We start from the raw sequence: 18,506 nt of genomic DNA on the forward strand, positions 1-18,506 counted from the left end.
CTTCTTCCTTTGGTATTTACTGGGAAGGACACTGAGCTGGAGAGACCATTCATCTGACACAGGAAGGACAATCTTAATTTCAGGCCTTTATACACTGACACTTGACAGAAAGATACTGAAAAGCCAAGGCTTAAATTCCAGTTTCTGATCCAGGCATGTTCTTTTTCTAGAAACAAGACTTGTGCAACATCTGTCTTAAAAACAAACAACAACAACAACAACTGAAACACAACACAGCAGTAGACCAACACTATAATGATAGGAGCTGGGACAAAATGTAATTAAGTGCACTCAAGATGTGACTTACCTCCAAGCCCATTTGCAGACTACAAGGTCCTACTAAGTTACAAAAGCATTTATCTGAGTCCAGGAAGCAGGATGCTTCCATCCAACCAATGCTTTCATCAAATGAGCCAAGTCAGAGCTGAAGCTGGGTCTTCACAACTGCCAGCATTTGAGATGCTCACAAACTTGGCAGGTAAATAAGATATTAAAAATTCTCCCGGGGATAGTCTTCCAACAGAGTGAAGCTGCAGTCTCTTCTGCATGTGAGAAGTCCTATTAATGGAGGGCCAGTCAACAGCATGTGATGGAGCTAGTGCTGGACGCACTGGTATGTCCATACACAACACATGTCCAAGGCAGATGGCAGTCCTGAGCACAAAGCTTTACTGCCTCCCTTCGAGCATACCACACTTGTCTGCAGGAAAAATTCCCAGCTGCTGGGCACAACATCACACTTGGGAAAGCTAGTTCAAGCATCTTTGCAGAACAAGAGGATGTCCTTCACATTTCCTTGAGTCGTGAGTTTACAGCTCCTCAGAGGTGTATCGGCAGATTGAGGGACCTCGTTTGGATGTATAGGGAGTTCTTAGGCTGTTCAAGCAGAGAACAGCTTGAAAATGGAGAACAGCACCTTGGTAAGTACTACAAAGACAAACAGGGACCTGCTTTGGTGTTGGCTGTGCCAGCTTAGTCACACAGAAACGTGAAACAGTTGCACCAGTTTGCAAGATTGTGCTCAACATAAGCCTTGGAGAGAGACAATTTCTCCCAATCCACCCATGCTGTAGTCACAGAAGAGTGGAGAGAAGAAAGTCCCAGACATCCAGATGCAAATACTACAGGTCACAAACAGCGCAACATTCCCTATGCATCCTCACTGCACCAAGTACTGAACACTCACCCGAACACTTTACACTGAGCAGGCCGGCAAAGAAAAGGGTTTATCCCTATTTAACAGAAGAGCAGCTCAGAGACACAAGGTGGCTCAGCCAAGTTACACAACAGCAGGTGAGAGGTCTGGGGGTCTCAGGGACACAACTACAGCACAGGTCTGAGAAGAACTCACCTCCTTCTCAGGTTCAGGGTGGGACTACATTAAAAGAAAGTCCAGGTTAGCAATAGATGCTTCAGACTGAGTATTTCCTTCCTCCCCCCTCTTTCAGCGTAGCCTTACTATCTTTAGTAAGCTTAGAGGAAACAATTAGAAAAGCTGATGCCAAACAGTTCAGCCTGACCCTTCTCAGGGCCAAAGCCCCAAATTCCTACCCAGCAAAGCTCTGATGGACATATCTGGGAGTCCTGCAGGGTGCAGCAAGGAAAGCCCTTTCAGGGCTCAAGCTGCTGTTTTACAGCAAGAGACATTTTTAGCCTATAATTTTATCTCTTCCATCTTTCCTCATTGCTGGAAATTAAAATAAACATGGACCAGGGCCTAGGATTTTATTTTATCTGTCACATATTGCTATCATTAAACATACTTGAAACGAGTGGGTTTAGTTCAAATAAAACTGTCTCTTCCCTCTCCCTTTCTCAGCTCAACAAACATAAAATAGGAAACTGCGCTCCAATACATTCAGAAGCAATACACGTTACATCATGAGTAGATGATCCATCTGGCAGGCTGACACAGTAATAAGTTTGCTTAATTGTCAGGTCAGGCATATTACAGACCCAGACTGTCAGTCCTTTTATTACAGCTTTGTACTGGGGAATTTCAGCCTCCTTGTACTCTCTATGTATAGACGTGGTATGGGAAGTGAATGCATCCACGTGGTAGGAGCACACATGTATGCACACATATATGAAGTGTCACTCACAACAAGGAGATTAAATTAAGCAAGGAAACACTGAAGTAAAATAGCTCTTAGCAGCTGTATACATTTCAGTCTGGAATAATCACTCAAAGAAAGCAATGAGATATTTACATTTAATTTATTTGAAACCGGGCTGGAGAAAGCACTGATTATAGGGGATAATCCAGCACTGGCTCATAAGCAAGCGAGCCAGAGATCCTCAGATGTTCCCTCCATTTATACTTTCTAAGTGATCAGCCCGTCATTTGGTTTTTGGCTCCATGCAGTTCCTATCGTGCAGACAGTCTCCTGAGATTGTCCATATGTCCTCCTGAGAAATCACTGAGTACACTCAGCAAATGATCGAATTCGTCAAATGGTTGTTTTGCTTTTAAAAAGCCCACCAAACAAAACACAAAAAACCCTTTTCCTCCTTTGCTTTTGTACCTTACCTCATCTCCTTCTCTTCATTAATGAGCTCAATTCTGAGATTATTTCATTTACAGGAAGACTTGAAGGTGTTCTAAAATGTAATTCGTAGGAAAGATGCCAAGTATAAATTGTATTCTCTAGACCTGCATGCATTTGTGATTTTACATGAGCACGCACACATATGTTCAATACAGAAACAGCAGGTGGTCTCTAAAGTTTTATTGCCATTAGAAATGACCACATTACTCAGTGTCAAAGCCAAGTCTTGCCAAAAAGCAAAAAAGCCTGATGATTTCCAGGGTTATAGAGCCCTGCTTTGGGCTGCTGGCTCTTCCAGATACCCCCAAAACCTAAGAGTGATCTACATGTACCCTAAAGAAGCACTTAAGGATTGCATCCTCTGCGTGGTATCCCCACGGCTTTTTGTGCGGAGAGTGCTGTCTTGAGCACGGCAGCAGCTCTCTGTCACTGGGGCCTCATAAAACACCGTGACCTTCGTGGCCACTCCGTTCCACAACCCGAATCCCTGTCTTGCAATTTGGACATTAGCCGCTGATGCAGACTCCAGTCAAAATGTTTCCAGAAAAAGATTAAGTAGAGTTCGATACAATATTTGTACTATCTCCCTCCTGAACTATACAGTGCTCAAAAAAATCCCAGCTGAACAACAGTGGCTTATCCATCACTTTTTAAGACTGCAAAATGGTCTTAACTGCACAGATATCTTCGGTAACGCACAGTTGGTTTTTCTGCAAACCAGCACAGTAATGAACCCCGACACCCTCTCTTCCCCTCCTGATAATCACAGCTTGAAACTGCATGTGCGTCCTGGCTTTCTGCCAGATAGAAACAGAACTGTGCCTCCCATCTTTCTTGAATTTTCCTTCGATCATGACTTAATGGTTTTGGAAGAGGGAATCAAAATTGCCTGAAGCCCCAGGGACAACTGGAGTGATTACTAGTATGCAAGGCAGCAATTCTTCATGGCTCTGCACTCCTTGGGACAGCAGCAGGATCTCATCGACTTCTTACAAATCACTCCAAGAGGGGTAACACACCCAGGCTCTCATCAACCCAAAGATAAACAACAGTGCTACTTATGACAAGATAGCAAGGTCTATGACCCGGGTTATGCTAACAACCAGATGAGATGATCGCAACAATCCTATCTGTTTTTACCTATATAATGCCATAAAACTGTGCAACCTGCCCTTGCTCTTGCCGTACTTAGGTACATGAAACTACTTCTTTGCAAGCGAAGAATTCATTGTAAGACTTTGAATATTTTTCTTGGGAAGGGAAGAATCAGTCTCATACTGCAAACATTGGCAGAAATATTTATAACAACCACATCAAAATCTAATTTTTCTGGCCAGGTCCATTTCTTGTTTGGGTTTGGTTTGGGTTTTTTTTTTTCTTTTTCTTAAATCTGTGGGAGAAGACAGTAATACTTGTTGGACTAATGCATTATTAATTTCCCATAGAAAGAGCAGTTAGAGCACTCACTTTCAGCTGTGAAACAGCATGTTAGGTTTATCTTGCTGTAATTTTTTTTCCATTTCACCCTCTTTTACATACTCATAGAAGTTTCCTATTCACTATTGAAATACCATATGGTGATAATATATGCTAACACAGGCACAGTGACACAGTCCACAAGCCTGCTATTGAGCAAAAGTTGACAACATAAGGCTGAGAAAATTGTAAGTGCTTCCAAGCCACAATATGTACATCACCTAATTGCATTTCGCTGTGATGCAAAGAAGTCTGAGTCAAGGAAGGAACTTCCTTACAATGAAACTGTAACAGCCTGGAGTAATTTACAGTTATGTGAAGAGCTATAGCAAGGATCTATCAATTCATAGCTTTCAGATACGGGCTGGGTGTGGGTTGAGGTTTTTTTTAGCCTAGGCAGCTTTAATATACAGAAAGAGACAATGCATCTCAGCACCGCAGTCATCTCTCAAAAGGTTCCAGACAGGAAGGCAAAAGGCAATCAATAAGAGAAAATATAGACACAGCCCCCTAAACCATCCACAGATGCATCTGCCTCTTACTTTAATGGTTAACGGTTTTGAACTAGGAACATCTTGCAACAATACTGAGATATGTTCAGGCTATAAATGTATCATGTTTATTTATTCACTGGTAGCAGGGTCTAATGTAGATACTGCATAGCCAGCTCTTACTTCTCTGTAGGGCTCTAGATTCTTCTAGGCAGCCCTACCTGAAATGAGGCTGGGAACAGATCTGCTCTGCCTTTGGACTGTCCAGCAAGGGCTCCAGGGAGGGGTCCTCTCTCTCTGGTAGGACAGACCCTTGTAAGAACAGACCATGAAAGATAGGACGGACCAGCTAATGACAAAACTATCACAGAATGTCACCAACATGTGTCCAAAGACCTGTTTTACAATGAGCTGCATGGTCTCTCTGTGCCTCCTAAAGAATCAAACTTCTTCCTCAGGGCATTACAAGGATAACGTGTGAAAAGCTGCAAGTGCTCACACAAACAGGCACCAATAAGTAACCATGACAAACTTGTGAAGGCTGTACTTTAAGCACGAGGGCTCCCTAGCATGTTTAGCCTTCACCTTTCAAACGTATTTAGAAACTGCAACCTCAGAAGTTAGTTGCCCTCCTCTTTTAAAGAGCACAACTCAACAGTAACTCATGTCAGCAAGATCTACACCTGCCCTTCAATGGTCCCTGGATAGATTCGAGGCAATTCGAAGGCATGTCAAGGCAATGGTCTCCTTGTTATGAGTGTAATGCACAAATCACAAAGCCATCGTGCCCACTTTGGTGGAAATGGCCTGGGGAAGATGTCCCGCGCAGGCCACAGTGGGAGCAAAGTCCAGAGTGATGCATCGCCACGCAGGTGTTTCTCTAAGTTGCTGTGCTGTTCCCTTGGCTCTGAACTATTTCCCTTTCCCTAACAGGGAGGGAAACACAGCTGGTTCCTAGTGTGTGAAGAAGAGAAATAGTCAACACAAAAGGAACAGAAACCATAAAGAGCAGAGCAAAGGAAGCCTAATTTCCTATGGAGCTATGTCTTGCATCTTGAGCAGACTCCGACCCTTCCTGTTCTCCTCTGTTACCTCTCCTGACCGCCCCTCCTGCTTCCCTTCTCCCCCTAGTATTAGCCTTGGCATTTATCTGTGTATGTCAGCCAAACAATCAGTGTTTCAGGTCAGAGATCCTGGTTAAAGCACAGTCTGGAAGAGCAAAAGTTCAGGTTGCCTGCAAGACACACAGCAGACTCGGAGCTCACTGTGCATGTGTGTGGACGGGCCAGCCCACGGGCCACAGCGCGGACAGCCAGCACCACATTGCAGCTCCCCAAGAGATAACGGGTCTGGGTCCCTCCTCCCCAGCCACTGAGTTTTGCATACATACACCCCCCTCTTAGATCTACTTAAAAACAGCCGCTGGATTCAAACGGCATGTGGGGAGGAGCCAACTGCCAGATACCAATGGGTGCTGGGTGGGAAGAATTAAGCAACTATGCTTTCATTTCAAAATGCACCAGCTATTCCCTTGGTGGACATTGTGCAGGAGAGTGGCTGCCACACACGTGGGGACATCACTGCCTTGTGCCATAGGACTAAGTTCAACTTCATGCACTTCCTTGCAGTTGTTTGCAGGTGTGTCCTGGTTAAACCATGACAAGGTGGGGAGAACAGCTTCCCACCTCTAAAGTGCTGATGAGATCAGAGAGTGATGATACAGGTCCAGGACATGGCAACATTCTAGACCTGGGGGTCTGAATCTTTCAGGGTTTGCTTGCAAGAAAGTGCATCAAGGCATCTATTGCCTGTAGATCACAAAACTGCAGCCGAGTATCAAGCAACACCTTCCCACAGAAGAAACATAAGGGTTTTTATTGCCCCTGCCTGGTTCACATACTCCAGGACAAAGATGGATGCATTTCCTCACACTTTGGATCCCTCCAAAGCCTCTTGATGGGGATCATTCCCACGTACTCTCTCCCTACCCATTTGCATGTGCTGTGAGAAGAGGATAAATCTGTGATGGGGTGGCGAAGTGTCTGTGGTCTGGCCTCAGCTCCTCTGGTCACCCATGTACAAAGAAAGTCATCTAGTCCCCCAGTGCCTCGGTTCCTCCCTCACCCATGAAATAGCAAGCATACGCCTGTATTTCATAGGGCTGCCGTCGTGATGGTAAATTTAATGCCACTGAAGCACTCGGATGCATTGACCCATGCAACGATGCAAACAGAGTCTGCGTCCCAACAAAACACAGGTCTCTGCCCCAGAGGTGGCTGGTCTTTGCTGGCTGGTCACGCAGACAGCTTGATAAACGTGCCGGATCCCTTTGAGATGAGTGCCAAAAACCGAGCATGGGGAAATGATGACAGGCTTCCTGAGATGATGACAGGCTTCCTGAGATGGTGGTATACGGCAGCTTGGTCCCGTTGTGGGGAAGAAGATAGAAAACAAAATATAACAATAGGTAGAAGGCCTTGAACAGCTTTAGAGAGCAAGAGTCCCACTCTCAACCACTCACAACAAAATAATCACAAATGCAGAATGAAAAAAAGACTAAATTATGAGGTACTATTTGCTTTTTATCACTATTCCGAAAGTAAATGTTTATCTTTATCCATATACAAATTTGAGTTGCCTGCACAGATTTTAAAGTCAATATATCCAGCACTAGTCGTCATCTAAAGCTGTAGCCAAGCATGTAGGCAGAAAAGCCAATGGATGCAAAAACAGAGAAAGAGGAAGGGGAAAAGTAAACCTTACTGAGATTTCTGTGAACTTGATTATACATCAGAAAAAAGAAACCGCAGGAGTAGTGCTGCTTTATTTCTTCCTCTTGTACTATCATCAGAGTGAAAATAATACCCTGCAAAGGTCACTCTTATCCTGTTCATCTGTGACAAGCTGATAATCTGGGATCTCAGAAAATTTTCTTTAAAAATCTTCACGGACGTGCTCTTATCAAAAGGATTAAGGTTTAATACATACCAGCAGATGCAACCGATTCAAGCATCTGCTAATCAGAGCAGCATCAGTTTGCTGCATGCGCTGGCTGGAGCTGATGAGTGCAGGAAGGTTCCCCTTCTTGTAGAGAAAGGCCAAATCCAAACATACATGAAATCATCTGTTGGCTACGCCTCTCAACTCACACGCACGCGGCTGAACATCCCTGTCCTGTGCACACACCTCTGCCCGCAGGCACATCAGGGATGGCGTGACAGACGTGCCCTGCTCGCAGCCAGCACGCCCACAGCAGTACTCCTAGAAAGCTTCAACCTTGGGACCATCTCAAGCACCACCCACGTGGGGTGGGAATGTCACTCTGCCTTTGGAGAGGGGAACCACAGGAGGAGAGTTTCCTGAATGTAGAGTCTTTGCTTCTTGAGTGCTGTGAGGAATCCACTAAAATTGCTCCAGATGGGATGCTTGCTTTTCTACTTTAATCCACCCGGATTTTCGAAACAGCACAAAGCCAGCGCACTGCAGCCAGAAGCAGGAGCGCAGCTCTCAGAGGTGACCCCATCTTTAAAACAGCCTGTGCAATTCCTGATGTCAATGACAACAGCAAAAGTGTCACAGCCCACCAAGAACAGCCCTTGCCAGTACTCCTGCAGTGAGCCTGCACGAGCCTTCTGGTGCTACTACAAGCGACGGAGCTCAACAGCTCAACACCAGCTTGGGCACACCTCTGTGAGACACTGTTGTCTCTCTGTGTCCACATGAGCCATCTAAGACAGCAAGGAAACGGTGGCAACTCACAGCTTTCAGGAAAAGTGTTGTGTAGTGCATGTAGCTCTGGAGTACCTGGATGGTCCTACTAAAAGGTCATCAACAATTTAGGATGGACGGGGATGCTTCCCAGTTTCAGCAATGGGCTTATTCCCAATGAGCCCTTCTGTCCCACAACCAAAGAGATTAAAAAGCCCACAAAAACCAAAATGCACTGACCTCAAGTGAACAAATACAGAGAGTCTCTTCCCACTGGGAAAGCACTGCCTGGCTACCATGACTCAGAAGCCTCTTTGGCAAAGCTGTGCAGATGCCCACAGATTAGATGTGCTTAGACCAGCAGGAAGAGGCCTGGGCACTTTTATTTACCTCAGATATCATATCTGAAGACAGCAGAAGCTAAGCCATCAATTTCAACCCAAATTGCATTGAAAAAGACTCAGCACCATTCTGAACACCTGAAACAGCTGAATCCCACCAAGTTCCATAACTGAGGAACCACAAACTCTGTCACATAAATGCTACAAGAGGAGGGTATTAATTCTGTACTCACCAAAATAATCTTAATCTGCTTGTACCTCTAAATTTTCTTTCTTAGAAGAAAGAAAAACATTGCTGACAATAACTGGGACGCTAGCAAATACTCCAAGGACGGTGAGTGCAAAATCCTTTTGGTGTGTACCAGCCTAAGAAGCCAGGCTCAGGCAAACAACAGGAACAAGAAACCAGACTCTGAGCCTGGACTAGCAAATCTGCACGGACTGTTTTGAATATAGATTCAGCGATCTGTTTTTCACAGAGCCCATATGTCAATCCCACAGCCCAAACCAAGAGCAATCATAAGTCTCTTTTTCGATGCTGCGGGAATGTGCTGCTCTTTGCTGAGTAGAGGCTTTATTCACGGTTGGGGATACAGCTCCGCGTAAACAAAGATAAAACACCCGAACGCTTATCCGTGCATTACTGGCACGGCTGTAAGTGGGGCACTAAAATTAGAAATGCACACGGAAGAGTGCTCCTAGGAGTCTTCACTGCTCAACATTTTGCCTTGTTTTGTGGTTTGCCATACTACAGCTGAAACTGTTCAATCCTGTCCCATCATTCTGCAAGAAAATGTGTCCATTGCTTTTTCACTGCTTTTGTTATCCCCAACTGGTTGTCAAAAGACATGATGGAATAACAACCAATGCTGGCAAACATTTAAATCCCTTTTAAATTCCAGTCATTAGATGACATTATTTCCCAGTATGTTTGGAACTTAATGAAAATGTATCACTGATTTTTTAATTTAATTTTCTTTACTTTTTTTTTGTTCTGCAGCTCACATTGAGAATGAGCTTCTTTTTCCTCAAAATATTACTCAGTTAGACGGCAGTGTTGGATAGTGGCAGATGTCTAGTACTGGGGGCAATGATACAGAGTCAGAGACACAGGCGTGAATCCTTAGATACCTCACCTAACTCTGCCTTCATTTTCCCCATCTGTTAGATTAAAGAAATAATTTCTTCCTCTTTTTCATTATTTGTACAACCACATCACCTAAAGGCCTTCAACCCAGACCAAAGTTTCAATTTGCTCCATATGGGTAGTAAGAGGCAAATCACATTGAACAGGTTGCCAAGCTACAAGGACAGAAGAGATTTTGAGAGGAAGCAGAGTAGAAATGGTATGTTCAAGGTCATTTAGCACAGTGGTGATAGCTGTCAATGAAACAGGTCTCCAGAGTGCCAGCCCAGTTCCCTCTGGATCAAGCTGCCTCAGAGAGCTGTACACAAGTAGATTTGATCTTGTCCATCAGAGCACGTTTTTTTTTTACTATTAAATACTCCATAAATTTTGGCCACGCAGTATTTGCTTTAAAAAAAAGGTTAATTACCTTTGGACCAGGTACATCTTACAACCTGGTACACCTCCCACAAAGTCCTATTTTGCAAAACAGACAATATGTTGGAAATTCAGGATAAAACTCAAGAGTTTCAGGAGGTAGGTGTCCAATTCAGACAAAGCAATCAGCATTCAATACATAATTCACAGCAGGGACAAAAAATCCTGACCTTCCATATGCTGCTATTTCTCGTACTTAATTTTCATAGCCTCTGCTAGAAGCCGTCTCTCCAGAGTCACAAAGTTTTCTTGTTTTTAAAAAAATGCAAACATTTATTTTATGGGCTGAAATTTAGCATGTTTTTTTTTTTGCCTAAGGCCTTGCTCATCTCTTAAGCAAGGTTTTAAGCAGAACAGGTAAAAATTGGGGAAAATACCCTTCAACAGAGGAGCCAGATGACCATAGCATTCACCAGGCCACCTAGTCACGGTTTACTCAGTTTAGAAATAGCCCCTGCTCCCATCCATGGAAGTTATGCACCTAAATGCTTTGTGTATACAACCTCCTTTTACTAATGAAAGGCACAGTCGGTTCTCTGCCTCTGAACTTTCCAGTGGGTTACTGCAATTTAGAAGGTGTGATATGTAAACAGAAAACACATTGCAGCTACACAAGAGGAGCTCTGTACTTTACTCACCACACTAGCATTTCTAACTTTACCAAACAGGAGTAAAATATTAATTATATCTTTTCATAATGCATCTGCAGTTCTTCAAACAATACCTAAGGCAAGCTCATCTGTTAACATGCCATTGCGGTCACGGTAATTTTGAGATCATGTTGGTCTCCTCCTCCATTTAATTTACTGCACCAGAAGGCTGGAACTGGCTATGCTGGTGAAGGTCACACAGAAGTCTCTCAAGCTCAGGTAATGTTTGGACCTTTCTAAAACTCCAGCTCCAGCTGAATTCTTGAAATATGGTCTCTCCTACACCACCTCACATGACAGAAAGCATCCTTAGATGCTGCTGTGTTTCAGCTAAAGATGATGTCTTACTCTTGTCATTTTCTCCTCTTTTTTGATATGTGCAATTTTGAAAGAAAAAAACTGGCATTTTAATAACTTTTGACTGCTTCTGTGACTCAGAGAGACTTTCACTTGTGAGTCACAGGCTCAGCCTGGGGCCAAGGTGATGGTGGTCGAAAGCTGCTTCTCACCTGCATGTTGCTGATGGCCAGTATGAAGTAACCTGTCAATGCCTAGAAAACCTCTACTGCAGGGGACTCTCTCAACAACTGCCTCAAGACACAGACAAGAACTAACCAGAAATGAGGCCTGAGAGAATCTTTCACTTTGAGGTTCGGCAACATCAGGGTTGACTCACACTGGGGTACCAGAATCGCAGAAGGACCTCCTCCCACCAAACCAGCTTCTGTGGGAAGGAAAGATCTTTTCTGCTCCATAAAGGATCTATGTTGAGAAAATGCTTTTCAAATGCATCACTTCAGAGGAGAGGGCAACACAGCTCTGCAGGACAACAGCATCCTACCACCTCTGCCTGAGGCGTGGGGAGCAGCCAGCAGGACTTGGGTGACAACTCTACTTTCACTTTCCAGCTCAGCTGCCTTGAACTAGGCCAGGACCACTGGGTACCAAGAGGATGCTGCTGACCACAGGTGTCAAAGCTCCCTCCCTGCTCTCTATTAATGGTGGTCATTTTTAGCTCATGGCAATGTCCTTGTCACCTGCCTGGCACACAAAAAATGTTACCAGAGTGATGCCCAGGTAAGCAACGTGAGGATGGTGCAGAGGTTCATACTCTTCCATGTCCTCAGCAGCAGCTCTGCTGGCCAAGGGGAACTGTCTGGGGTTGACACTAGCCTACCCATTCTGAGAAGTATTATGGACTCTGCAAACCTGCTGCAGAGGGTGCAAATCCCTCTGCTTCAGAGGCTTCTCCTGGTGCAGCGCATTTCAGTGCGGTCCTGAACTCGTACCAAAAATTGAAAGAGCTTCCCTCTGTGTGAATTTCTGCCAATGGGTAGTGTATGTTAAATAAACTGCTTGTCATTATCCCACTATCATTCCTACTCCAGTGAGAGAGGACTATGTTAAGAGTTTTGCTTATGTTGCTTTAAAACTATCTCGAAGGCAAAATAAAAAAAAGAAACCTAACAATAAAATTTCTCTTATTCCAGAATAGCAGTATCCCCCAGGGCAAGGTATACCTATAAAATTATTATAATGCTTTAACCACATAAGCACAACTGGAAATGTCTTCTCTGAAAACAAGTCATAACTCTATTTTCCTATTTGCAGCCATTATCCTGATAAATTTGGGAAGGTCAGCTAGGGTGTAATGCAATAAATGGGCTGATGTTCTGAGAAAATACCTCACAATTTGCAGCCTAATCTATTATCTTACTATAAGACCACCAATGACTCACCAGTTTTAGTACTTAGAACAGATCAAACAAAGGAAAATATCAAAGTTTTACGTTCTAGTTCCACCTTTCAAGGACTTGTTTGAGTACTCTTTAATTACAGCAGATGATACATTCAACTCTGGCATTTTCTTTCTCTAACAGCTATAGTTATAAGTTGCTGTAGCTGTACTTTTCACAGGACATCATTACATTAACCAATAAACCCCCAAAAGTCTGATAAACTGAACAAAGAAAGTTGGGATCTGGGATTTGGTCCCAGAGATGAAATTCAGCTTCTTCTGCCCGCTGGATCGCACACAGTAATTATAACGCACCAGGGAGCAGCAGCATCCCGTCGCTCCTGGGTATGGGGGACAAGACTTCAGAGTCCCCACCTGAACTGTGGGCAAAAAGCCACAGGAACAAGGATGTGCACTGAGCAGCACACATCATCTTGGAGGCTGATGAACTTAAAAAGTCAGATCAAGTCCAAAACCTGGGCTATGCCTTCTGATCCTCCAGAAATTCAAATACACCTGCAGAACTCTCCATTTGAACACTGTGATTATTTTTTTTTTAATTTTTTGAAGTCACATAGGTACAAAATAAAAGCCAAAAAACACCTATTCACAGAATGCCAGGTCCCAAAGAAAGAAGTATCAGGAGACTGTGTACTGTCAACAAACGGCAAACGCTCAGCAAAGTGGAAGTTTCATGTCTCTACAAAGATGCTGGAGCTGACCGCAGGCATTGCCAAGGAAAATGGTTAGTATAAATCTCTTCCAGTTAACTCTCGCAGTGTTTTGACACTACAGAGCATTTCCCAGTGACAGTGTGCATTCATTGTGTTTGGCCCATGCAAACAAAATGAACATGGGTTATTCGACACAGTGCCTGAGCACTATATCCCTGGTAAAATTTGTCTCATCGCAACAACAAAAACCCAACAGGAAAAGGACCGAATTGTATCTGGTTTACGTTGTTGCTCTTTTTGACCGAGTAACTCAAATCACACTGTTTTTCCAGGATAAGTCTGTAAGTTTATGCAATAACTGTGTACATGCTGCTAGAATGAAAGAAAGAGTTTATCGGGAGGTCCCGCAGGAGGGATGGAAACCACAGAGGCCACCATGCCAGAGCCTCTGCGGGCAGATGGACGCTTTCAAGAGTGCACAAATCTGATTTAATTATGCTTTTGCTGAGTTCACATATTTAAACAGCAGCAAATCTAAATGAACTCTGATCACTACTTTAATTCTATTCCAAAGGCATTGACTCTCAGTTACTTAAAAGAAATGCAACAATGAAAAGAACCAAAAAAACCCCAAACTAAAGAGATGGCCTATACGGATAATGGGCATGCATCACATCACTCAACTTTCCCTTTGGTTCTTTTGACTTTTGGGGTTTAATTTAGGGCTGACATTGGTAAGACAAACACAACATATACATATAGGTGCATACATGCCTACAGACCCATATCTGTGTAAGAAATGGGACCAGTCATGAGACGAGGAAGCGAAGGCGCTGCACAACTGGGCACAAACACATCTGGGATGATTTTAGAGATCTCAAGAATTGCCCTTTTTAAAGTGTCACTGGGGTGTCACTGCTTCCTCTGATAAATAGATGACATCTTACCAGAACTTAAATAGCTCCACTCAAGCACTACCTAGATGAGTGACAAAAATTAGCTGAGCTGCTGTCACCCCTGCAGTCCTTGTCTAGACACAGCAGAGTAAGTGCGAATTCCAGTCTGCCTTGCTGGGCTACAGCCACCCTGACAGCTGAGCTACGATCCAAGCCACTTCGTCGCCACTGATTAGACGACAAAAACAAAAGAAAACAACTTGAAAACAACGCGGATATCTGAATCCTTCTGGCAGCATGACAGATAAAAGTTAACAAAACAGAAAAACAACAAGAAAATAAAAGCATGTGAACTGAGCAGGTTTTAATTCACAAGCTATTGTTGGTGGAAAGTTGAGGCAAATGAAAAGACATTTTTTGCAAGTAGTTTTCTAACAGTCTCCGTGGCAATCTAACAATCGGGATCAGAGGCCCTTCGCTCAGAGGTACGGCAGCTTTTGAGCCAGTGCCCCCTTCAGAGCGGCTGCGCCCTTCTCTCCATTGACAGCCACATCTGGATGCTATCAGGAGGAACTGGCATGCCTGCTCACAACAAATACCAAGCTGTTAGCAAATTGACTCCAGCAGTTGATGTTGGCCACTTTCCCACTCTCTGTTTACGCAATGTGCCACTAACCTGTTGAGTCCGAGGTTTGTAAGGGGAGCTGCTCTCTAGGTCAGCCAGGATGCTGGTCAGAGAGTCAATTTCTGCATCTAAACTGGACCGCCTCTCCTCAAGTGTCTTGCCACCAGGGTTCACCTTAAAGAAGAAAGAAGAAGAGCTCCAGTTATTCAAACCATTTGGCCTGGCACATGGTTTCTTACTGTCCTCATGAAGCTGCTACCATGCCCAGCAATAACTCTCGGATTGCATGGACAAACATGCTGAAATGCTGTATCTCTCCCAGAACCAGCAGCGAGCCTCCATCTCACAAGGGTTTAGGCTGCTTTGGGGCTTTTCTTCATGCATTTCCCACAATGGTCCCATTGTCTAACGTTGACTTGGAGGATTATGCAACTCGGCGTGCAATCTGCTGCCGAAGTGAGGAGGCAGGAGAATCCCCACTGCCACAGATGGAGAAGACGTATTTTAGAAGGATGCCTGGCTGGGCAGCCAGAGCTGGGGACAGGCTTGGAGCACCTGGATCCTGAGAGCATCTCTTCTGCCACGTCCCCATCCCAGGCAAAGCACAAACAGAGCAGAACTGCAAGCCACAGTGGCTGGCAACCGGCCACCTGCACCTATTATTATTATTTTAAATTTATTCGCGGTAGCTCTACCTGTCTGATTCAACACTTCTTCACAATTTCCACCTAAAAAATGAGCTCTTTCAAGGAGGAGTGAAAAAGTTCAATTATTTCTAGCAGATTCAAGGTGAAGGGCACAATTTGCAATAAGTGGTCACAAAATAACATAAACAAGGTCCTTGTGGAAAGGGTTATTACACAGGAAAGCCCATGCTCAGAGCAAATACCAACGTACATCCAGGACCGCTTCTGATTCAATACATCTTGCTTTCTCTCTGCTTTCAAAACAGACTAGCTGCACTTGTACCCAGGCTGGTAGGGACACTCACTTGGAAGGGAAGAGACATGAATTTTCACCACCACCACTTACCTCCAAAAGTAAAACCCAGGTCTCAACACCACAGGAGAGTATGTGATACCCAAGCCATTGTTCAAGGGTTGCACTGCAATCCCTGCTAGAATAAGCATTTTAAAAGAGGGCTCATTCAGACACTTTGTTTTTGAAAAATCAACTTAGTCCAAAACCTCCGGGAAGGACCTCTGTGCTGTACAGCCCAACCCAACAGCAGCACCTTCCAGCAGTGCACAAAGGCAAGCTAGGAAACATTTCCCTCCTCAACATTTTCAGTGCTTTGGAAATTAGGCAGCTCTGTCAGGAATGAGAAGTTCAAGAAAACCAGCTAAGGATCCCTACCAGGTGTGATGTAGGTGCCAGGAGCCAGCCCCACCGAGCCAGCCCACAGTTAGGGCATGTGCAGAAAACTAAGTTCTTGAGTAAGGTGAAATATTACACATTAAAAATCTTTTCTCAATCTGAGTCATAGTCAATATTTTTCTTCTGTCCTTCTGTGTCTGACTTATCTGCAAATCCCCCAGACAGAGTCTCTCTGTGTACGTGCAACTGCAGAGCTCAGTGCAGAAGAGCTCATTCGCAGCTTGACTACTACAATAATAAAAATACCAAAGAATTACCCAACAACTCACCTAATTTCAACTGTAAAGCCTGTTCAGACCATACCAGCACCTCCCCACAGACAATTCAGCTCTGTTTGCCTTCACTCTCACCAAGTTACTTCAATTTTCCAAGCCAAAAATTCACCTTTTCCTTTGGCTCACTGGCTGCTCCAGATAGTTTTTATTTAAATTTCATTTCAGAAGCATTCGATCATTACCTGTTTTACAGAACTCCCCAGTCATCAGTCTGACACATAAACAGCAAGTTGGTGAAGGAGAGACAGACTATGCAAAGCAGGCAGTCTCTGATCTGCCAAGCTTATACGTGCTGAGGCATTCATTAGTTCCTAACAATTATTAAATCTTATTGGATTACAATAAATTTGGCTTGACTAACAAGAAAATGGAAGCTCCAATGTGCTTTATGCAAGAACACGTCATTTAAAAGGCTGAGAGTCAGGTTAGAAACTACTTACAAACTCAATTCTTCTTGCCTATTTTTATTACAGAGCCAAAGTTTTTCCATCCAAACTATTGTTCAAAAAAAGAAATACTTTTCACAGGAATTACCCCAGACCATTACTCCTGGCTAGCTGTAGGCACCTGGATTTTTAAATCTGCAGAAGTACAATTTCCTTTCCATTATTAGTGTACTTCATGGCTCTTGTTTGGTTTTTCTCCATCCTCCAGTTGTTGGCCTATAACTACCGGGCAGCCACAGGCTTCCCAGACACAAAAGCTGCGATTGCTCCACTCCAGAGATTTTTTAAGCTAGCAGCCAAAAACCAGCCTGGAAACGGAGGAGGAGATACGAAGGGCACCCAAGGCCCAACATTTGAGGGGATAAATCAAGTCAATGGCAGACCCAGGAATAAAACTGGAGCCCACACACGGCCTGATTGGTACCCTGACCCTGGAGAGGAGGGATGGTGGCAGATGAGAAGATCAGCCTGTTTCATTTCTGCTTCTTAGCATTTCTGGGCCATATTATCCCCAGGTTCTCACTCCCCAGAACAATTACGCTATAGTTGACCAGCAAATGGTGCAGAACAAGTTGTTAAGGTTGTAAAAGTTAAATGTCCTTAGAAAACCTAGAAAAATAAAATAAAATAGCATAGAAACATCTCTATTGATTCTGGGCTCTGTAAAAGATTTATTTATTCAATTAAAACATAATCATCATAGATTAAGAGCCCAGTTCTACAAATGCTGGAGCACAATGCAGTACGATAGTGCCAACGAATAATGCTACCCACGTATGTAAGGGCCTATTGGGACAGGACTGGACTTTAAGTACATTTAAGAAACGGTAATCCTTGCGAAGACAGGTTTCTGCTTGCTCTCTCTTCCTCATCTCCATGAATCTCACATTTGTCTCCCCACAGCACTCCAGATTCAACCAAGGGATTTGCTGCATGTGGAAACAGCAGAAGAATTTGCAACACTAACTTTAGCAAGAGAGAGTTAAGCTATTTCTCTTCTCATGCTTTTCGTCATGACATTGCTATAAAAGTTTTATGATATTGCTCTGGAACAAACCCCGAACGCCAGGTCCCAAAGCAGAACAGGTTCGCACAGACACGGCTCTGCTCCGAGGAACCCAGACTGGTTAAGCCCGCGACCTCGTGGATACAAACACCGGAACCAGAAAGAACTGCTAATTCTATTTCTGTCTGTATTTATGGCGTTGTTGCAGACGTGTCACTTGCGCGTCCTCCCCAGCCAGAAGAATATGGAAAAATGGGTTTAAAAAGAAAAAGGATGCTATCTTTGGCCCAGCCAACTGAGTTCGACAAAAAGCAAACATAAGCCAACGCAGTCCAACAAATTACTCATGCCAGAGACTATCCACTCACGTGAACTTCTGCAACGCCTACACTCCTATCCCCTGGCTCAGCCCCTGCTGCAAGGCAAAAGGGAGAAAAACAGCGGAGAGCTTCGCTTGTTTGTCTGCCCCTGAATTGCTGGTGTGCAGCTCACAGCAGCTGTGATGGTAATCCACTCCTGTGCCCCATCAACCCACTCTGTTCCAATGAAAACTGGCTTTAATTCTGCTAATCGTACCACCCAACACCAGTCAGTGCCACAGGTCCCCCCGTGCCACCCCAAGGGACGTTCAGGAGAGAACGCGCAGTACAGAGGGCAACGCACGGCCTCCAAGTTCGCCTCACGGCGCTA

General features: G+C 44.2%; 1 protein-coding gene across 1 annotated transcript in view; it reads right to left on the minus strand.

Annotated features, from left to right (window-relative positions):
- Positions 1-18,506, minus strand: part of LPP (LIM domain containing preferred translocation partner in lipoma) — a gene marked incomplete at its 3' end in the record, with an annotated part of 202,446 nt that overhangs the window by 134,612 nt on the left and 49,328 nt on the right. Inside the window, exon 3 of the mRNA XM_082003461.1 lies at positions 14,764-14,886. Within this exon, the coding sequence (XP_081859587.1) occupies positions 14,764-14,886 (123 nt within the window). The remainder of the gene's footprint in view (positions 1-14,763; positions 14,887-18,506) is intronic.

The sequence above is a fragment of the Phaethon aethereus genome (genome assembly GCF_964289735.1).
Source record: "Phaethon aethereus genome assembly, chromosome: 9".
NCBI classification, from domain to species: Eukaryota; Metazoa; Chordata; class Aves; order Phaethontiformes; family Phaethontidae; genus Phaethon; species Phaethon aethereus.